General features: G+C 36.7%; 1 protein-coding gene across 1 annotated transcript; it reads right to left on the minus strand.

Moving 5' to 3' along the window:
• Nucleotides 1–1,811: 1,811 nt before the first annotated feature.
• On the minus strand, nt 1,812–6,781 carry LOC144440369 (uncharacterized). Its single transcript, XM_078129737.1, has 5 exons — nt 6,604–6,781; nt 5,798–5,877; nt 5,166–5,366; nt 4,623–4,725; nt 1,812–2,385 (listed from the first exon to the last, which is right to left on the minus strand). The coding sequence occupies exons 2-5, from the start codon at nt 5,841–5,843 to the stop codon at nt 2,301–2,303; spliced, it is 435 nt and encodes a 144-aa protein (XP_077985863.1). The 5' UTR covers nt 5,844–5,877; nt 6,604–6,781; the 3' UTR covers nt 1,812–2,300.
• Between the last annotated feature and the right edge of the window lie 1,173 nt (nt 6,782–7,954).

Consider the following 7,954-nt stretch of genomic DNA (forward strand, 5'->3'; position numbering starts at 1 on the left):
ATTTACCACAATTTTCATTTTGTCATAGTGTGATGGAGGTTTTATTTTATCACCCAAATTATTATGTAAGACTAGTATAGCAGTGGTCAATCCAAGTCATATAAAAAGGCAGAAATAAGGCTAACTGGCTCCTTCCTCGAAGGTAGAATGCGCCTCGAGAAAAAATATCCCTGAAAATCACAGTTCTTGAAATCTATCTCCACTTTGTCATATGAACGTTTGTTCCTGGTCCTTTTGAAATAATAAAAGAAATTGTTTTCCCTATCTTGTTTTCATGGTGTTAATTTTTTAGGTGAGCTTGTCGTGTAGATACTGAGTCCGCTGAGCCATGGTGTTAACTGTATCTTGTAGAGAATGCCTTGTCTCCATTTGCATCACCACTAGGTTCATCTCCGGCCTTTTTATTTCTCATGACGCCCACCGCTTCAGCTGTCTGTGCGACCATAAGCTACTGCCTGTTGTTTCTAGCGCTAGATGAACTACTCGTTGCTGAGAAAGCTGTTCACCGAAGTGAAGCGGTCAGATCATACACTTGCAAGGTTAGTCTTTCAAATTGTTCGTAAATCGTGGCTCGACCACAACAATTGCGTTCCTTATAGAAGGTGTAGGTACAGAACGAAGTGTGAAACACGAACTAAGGGGAAAACTACAAATGTAATAACTGATGGGTATACCGGTACATTTAGTACTATTCCGCGCCGGACAGTCGTAATTTTAACGGATTGAAAGGTATAACATAATTTTGCGCCCAATATTAACAATCCCAATTGACAATGATATAGACTATGACGAAGTTATAAGCTTACTCCGAGGTTTTTGTAAACGAGTTTTGTAGTTTTTTTCTCCAGTACATCGTAATTGCCAAGCACAACATTTACACATTAAAATATTCCTTAATATACTTATCATCATGTTTACTAACAAAGTGAACATAAGAAACCCCAGGTGTTCAGTTTTGTATAGTGCGTGTTTGAGCTTTGCTAACACATTGCCTATAGTCACTGGTGAAACAACGTTTAAGCGTGGTAACACGTGTACTACTATTCAAATGGTCATTGAGCAACGTGAATCTGTCCTGTTCGCTGGAGTTCACCGAGTTCATAGTTTGGCAAGGTTTGAACGGGGATGGGACAAATAGTTGCAGTTGTACAACTTCGACTTATCTGACACCGAAAAAAAAAATATATTATTGAAAATTCTACCATTTCAGAGTACGACTACATTTGAGCCAGAACGTCGTGTTAGCAGTGTACAACAGGGACACCGCTAAAATCTCCAAAATCGAAGACAGTAATACTGACAAAGTTGATAAAGCAAAATGATAAAGCATACTTGAATTCGGGATTACACATCGAAGTGAAGATTAATCAAACGGAGGGAAATGTAAATATTGACAAGAAATAATTAATGTACTTTTGAGCAAATATGTGGATTAAAATAAATGTTTTGCCATCTTCACTTGCTTCATTGGTGTTGTTTGATGTGTACAAGTAAAGGCTGATTTCTATTACTATCAATTTTTGTTGTGCAGTTTGTGGCTGTCGGGGTTGTAGTGTGCATGTAGTTGCAGGTAGATCGACAGAACGTAAATGATTGCCCACTCTACCTATATGCCTAGGGTACCAGGATCTAATGAGCTTGTCTGAGTTAGGAATTAGGACTTAGCCACACAGGTATAGTCACTTATAAATACGTACGCTCTTACACTCAGAGAAAGACACCGCACACCAACAGTTGCCTTGTATATCACAGACAAGTAAGAAGTTACTTGTCTGTGTGTGTGTAAATCAAAATCTAATCTTTATTTCTCCATATCCCTTTTAAACACAGAAGTTCTAGTTGTCACCTTGAAATTATAGTGATGTCATTATTCTAAATATAATTTGCTGTATATAAATGATTTCTCACCTATAATCATTGTTCTAGAAGACATGGCGAACTTTCCACCAGAATATTTAAAATTGAGATTTAAGATCATGACATATGTAAATATTCCACGTGCACGACAAGTGTTGATCACGCCATTGGAAAATTAAGTATTAATTTGAATTCGATCATCAACAAGTTATCTTGTTTACAAGTATTAATCTGTGGTGTTTTAAAATAAAACACTTGACAATTGTTAGCTCTTAGAGATAAATGATGTTATAGTAGATATATCAACATATTAGTAAATCAAACTGTTATTGGTTCCAATTTGTACAACGGTAAGTTATACGTTACTTTTGGTAGAATATGCCAAAATTCCAAATGTGACATTCCTGGAACGTAACATTTGTATTTGAACTACCACCCTGGTTTTACACTTTTGAAGTACAGAGTTCCTGGGTAGATCGTGTCTCTTCCAGATCTTGATAGCAAGGTTTTGGAATAATGGTAGTCTTCCTGCAAGATAGAATATGGAACGTGCATAGTAGCAGTTATATAAATAGGAAGAACTTTCTCTCACAAAAGTATTGGCTTAAAATTTGCATTGAGAATCTCACCGGATGTGACGTTTGAAATTAATTTGAAATTAATTGTGCCAACAAAGTCTCATCGAATGAATAAGTCTGGACGAGTTTCTTTATACAGTTATTACGGTTTTATTTCGAGTCATTAACGAAGAGCATTACAGCCATACATCACTGTAGGATCATACACATCATTGTTGTAACAGCAGTTACCATAGTATCGTATGTGTAGACATAATGGTCGATGCAATCGAAATGGTAATTGAAACCGCAATGGTCGTAAAAACTGCAAAATATGATACGAGAATAGAATACATAAAAAGATTGTCTTGATTACGTAATACAGTGTCGAATAGACAAAGCAAAAGACTACAAGTGTACAGCTACACAAAAGATACACTGAGGAAAAACTACAACATCAATCTGAAACGATAAATCTGTGATAATTACCTCGGTGGCGACCTTGAGACCTTGAGACAATAAACTAGTTGAGATTGACGTGCATTTGAACGAAGTTTTTGAATGAAGTTAGACAAGTGTCTTCTTACTTCACTGCAGCACGCTGTCTCGTGGCGAATGTGCGGAGGTATACAGAAACACGCCGTAAATATGCGTGACCTTTGACCAAGTTTCGAAGACAAGGTTACCTCGGCCAATGTTTACATATTTTGTATAATACACCTGTCGATTCTCGCATAGTAACGTAATTGCTCCCTACCGAAACAATATAGGAATGTAAAGTGACCGAAGAAAAAGATAAACAAATGAACTACTTTTGCGAAGGGAGAAAGAACAAAGGAGGTGACAAGTTCAACCACAAGCTTGCACTGAAGGACGCCCTCTGGAGACTTTGCAAAGTTCCTAGTTTCTATTAAAGGGCAGCTGCAGTTACAGTCTTAGCAGTGTGACAATCTCACCCGATGTGACGTTTGAAATTACAGGTCTGAGCAGTGTGACAATCTCACCGGATGTGACGTTTGGAAGTACAGGACTCTGAGCAGTCTTCAGTAATTGCAAACTCTAGTAATCTATTCATGCTCTTAATATCACATATATGGAGGATGTTGTCTTTTTGAATGATTTGTCTTTAGGATTTCAAATATATCACTCATCTTAATTTGTCATATCATTCACAATTATGCGAAAATAATTATATATAATCTCACGGTATTCCGAATGAGTGCTACGTCATCGAGGACGACTGATTCCCCCCATGTCGGCCGTATCCCTCGACTCCGAGCCGATAGGCGAGGAGGGATACAGACATAGGGGAATCGTGAGTCCGACATGACGTAGCACAAATAAGAAATACCGGGAGATTATTTATTTATTATATACATAGACCCACTATTTTTTTCTATTATGATGACAATTTTAAACTAAAATATTCCGAAAGTGATGGGGCTACAGCGCTCAGCTGTTCATTCAGTTTTCACAATGTAGACGCCATTAGGACAGCTGCTGTCCCTACTAACGTATATGTTGAGATCAGTAAAATTACACCACAAACTTTCAGGTAGGGAACTTTTTGCCAACGACGGGACGTTTGTCAAGAGCAGTGATTAATTCTTTGACAAAATATAAATATAGACACTTTCATCGGGAAAAAATGAAACATATCGAGAGACTGGCTAACGAACGGGTGCGTACACCGGTTACGCATAGAATTCGGCTCAGAGTCATACGCTAAAAACATCAACACTGGCAAGTTATAATGTCGAAAGCATTGTGAAATTTTCAAAAACACATTGTCAAAAGTCGTTCAAAAGTTCTATCAATAGTTGAATTTAACAGACAACGATTTCACTGCGTTGTGCAACTATCACAACTGGAAGTTAACGTTTTTACGATGTTGATGTTGATGTTAGCATGTCTACGTACGTTAGTGGCTGTACGAAAGGCGGTAGATGTGTCCAAAAGAGGTGTATTTGTTCACTGTTTACGCTGATGATGATGGTCGATGTTCGGCAATCCATGAATAGCAAGGAAACTATATTTTCAAAATGTTGATGATGTTTCCAAATAATTCAAAGTAGTTCCGACCATATTAATATAGTGTGACGTCAAAATATAGTAATATGAAATGTATGAACATCATATTACTATACTTTGACGTCACACCCTGGGAATATAAGGGTCTATATATATATAATAAAAACAATTATTCACCTTTTTCGCCAGACTGATAGATACAAGAAAGCAACAACCCCACTGAGAAGGAGAAGAAGGATTATAAACGATAAGACCAGTTCTATCGCAACCATCGTTGGAACTAAACATTCAAAGGAAGAAAACGAGAAACATGTTTTACAATATGTTTTCCAGGAAAGGGTAACAATAAATCCGCGGAAGCAGTGTTTATATTCTGGTGGAAAGGCTTGAAAATAACAGAAAGTGAGAAATATCGGAGGAATTAACAGAATGGACAAAACACATTGTGATGAGTCTTTATTAAACATTTAGGTTTTCTAGATTAAAAACGTTACTGTATTTAGTAAACGTTACCCCTTTTTGAAAATGCATCATTGTATATAGTATTTAGTCAAATAGTTCAGTCTCAGTGTTGTATGAATGAGTTAGGGTTAATATTATGGACATATGACGTCATCCTTCGCTTAGTCCTCTCGAGTGATATTCTAACCTACAGACACAAGTTACTGTTATAGCCAAAATGAAAATCATTTGCATATACAATAACTTTACTTGTCTTACCTGGAGACTGCTCATTCCTCTGACTATACAGAGCTGAGTCTTTACGTTCACCAGTTTGGTTTGGTTTATCGAACTTATTTGTAGATGGATTACCTTTTATACTTCCAGTTCCTGTGCTGCTCGTACTGCCACTGTCATTACTGGTGCTGGGGATACTGGTGGTGGTTAAAGTAGTAACGAGATCTTCTTCCTCGTCAGTTACTACAGAACAAAGTAGAAAAGACAAGTATCAAAGATGTTTACTTTAACCATAGGTGAACCTATGTCAGAATAATCTAATATTGACGAGCAGCAGTTTGAATGAAATATCTATTTAAGAGTGCCTTTCAATATGTGATGTTATTACCAATGCTTATGCTTTTACTACAGTATAGAGTTCGCTACTATGGTTATTCGGTTATCATTTGTTTTAAGTTCAAAATTGGTAGTGAACAACGGTACGTGTTTGGGCTAATACTTAGTAAGATACGAAAGAGAAGTTCAAGCTGGAAGGAGGTGCTACTGTACTATTGATGAACAGAATACAATCAAGGGGCCTTTTCGAGTGCAATGATTTGATTGATTTTTTTCATGATTATGGATAAAGTTTAATTTGAAGGCCACCTGTATTCAATTACCCAAATATAACTTACCTATCGTATCATATTCACAAATATATCCAAACGGCACGATGCACATAATATCATTCCACTTGTGTTGTTCGGATTTCGTTCTGCAAATGTGGAAGTATTTGAATTATAGTAGTTATATTGAGAAAATATAACATGTTCTTGAGCTATGATGTCGAGATGAGACGAAAGTAAGCTAGAGCTGACGTAATATTTTAACACGAATTACGTAATGTAATGACCGAATGCTTTGGTGAGGAATATCTCATAAAACTACATCATATCACATTGCATCACGTCATATCAATTCACATTGTGTCATGCCATATAATATCATATTGCGCCATGTCATATCATATCACATTGCATCACGTCATATCACTCCACACTTCGTCATGTCATGTCATGTCATTCCACACTGCGTCATGTCACTTCAAATTCACACTTCGTCATGTCATATCATTCCACTCTTCGTCATGTCATATCATACCACATCACACTGGGTCACGTCATATCACTCCACACTTCGTCATGTCATGTCATGTCATTCCACATGTCATATCATGATAGAAAAAAAGAAAGGTTTTAAACACATTGTGATTATTTGATTTTGACCTGAACACGTTTTATAATTGTGGACTATGAAACTATATATTAAATTATGATTATGGTTTTGGACCACTTAAATTTATATCAAATAACAGCACTGAAAATTTACATTATTATTTACATATAATATACATTTCTAAATAGCAATAAAAAGAGGTAAGTCTTATTCCTGTGGTCGGTGTTTGTAATTGGAGTAATAAAAGAGGAAATATTCGACTTACAGCAGTAAAGCACAGTCTTCTAATCCTGGGCAATGTGGTCTCCAATATTGATCGTTATTAGGTTGTCCAGGTGCCCAGTTGAAGTAGGGTTGTGAATTTCCATTTGAGTTTGTCCAATGGCCTTCGTGCGTTTCATCGTTTGCATCAAACCAAAATTTTAAGTGTCCATACCCACGCTCAGCTATTAATCCTTCGATGGTGAGTTGAGTTTCTTTGTTTAAAATGGTTGCAAGCCGACCTCCCCTCTCTGCACACACAGCTTTGGATCCATACCATGATTGACAGCCAGGGATAATCTCATAGCTGCTTTTCACTGAAACACAGAGACCAGAAATGCAAGTATGAGTATCGTCAAAGGTATTGATATTGGTATGGGTGACTACAATTTAGTTGTTTGTACCATAACTGATAATAAAATGAATGTCAAAACCGTGTCATATAGACGAAGGTTCGCACAATGACTGGTCTGTTTCCTCAGGTCAGCATCTTGGTATACTTACCATAGTTCATGCAAACAGTTCAACTTTCCTAACATTAGTCAACCTTCTTTTCATCTAAATTGCATGTCTCTGCATTACCATAAAGTGACCAGACCCGTGATAATACCAGAATCTCTGTTTATATGTAATTTAACAACATAAAAAGAATAATATGCTGAAGTGAATTTGACAATTATGGGTATTATTTACCTGTTTTATCTTTATTCGGTTTAGGAGCTATGGTGATAGTACGTCTATCAGATATACTGCTATAACGCACTGCATCTTCATTCTTCAAAGAGTTTGAAATAGCTGCCGACGACCACTTACGTCCCGTGGAAGATACTGTGGTATTACCATTGGCTGGTTGAGATTCTGTCGTAGCTATTGTCACCCTTCTTCCAATAGAACCTGCAATTAGATACTCGTCAACGTTAGTATACAAGCATGTTCATTCATTTTGGGATGAAGCCATTAACCAATCAGAAGGGGTTTCACAATAGACAATGTTTATTATACCCGACTTGTTGGCTCACCAAGTCGGGCTTGTAGCACTTGAACAGCTAATTGGGGAAAACCGTGATGAATTAACCTTTGACCTCAATAATAAACTTGTGACAGTCAACCATTATGTTAGGATTTATCATACTATTGATATGACGTCATATCAACGAATCTTTTCTTTTATTTATGTATTGTTTGACTCAGGTTCTCGGTCAAAAAGGTTTTCAGAAAGAAAATATACACACTGAGTAATCAAAAACCCAAATATTATCAGTTAGTTGATCGTCAAAAGTAATTCTAAACCAAAAAATCAACTTACCATTCTTACCGAATTGACAGATATAACCAAGTCGATTCAGACATAAAGC

Source organism: Glandiceps talaboti, chromosome 9 (assembly GCF_964340395.1).
Source record: "Glandiceps talaboti chromosome 9, keGlaTala1.1, whole genome shotgun sequence".
Classification (NCBI taxonomy): Eukaryota; Metazoa; Hemichordata; class Enteropneusta; family Spengelidae; genus Glandiceps; species Glandiceps talaboti.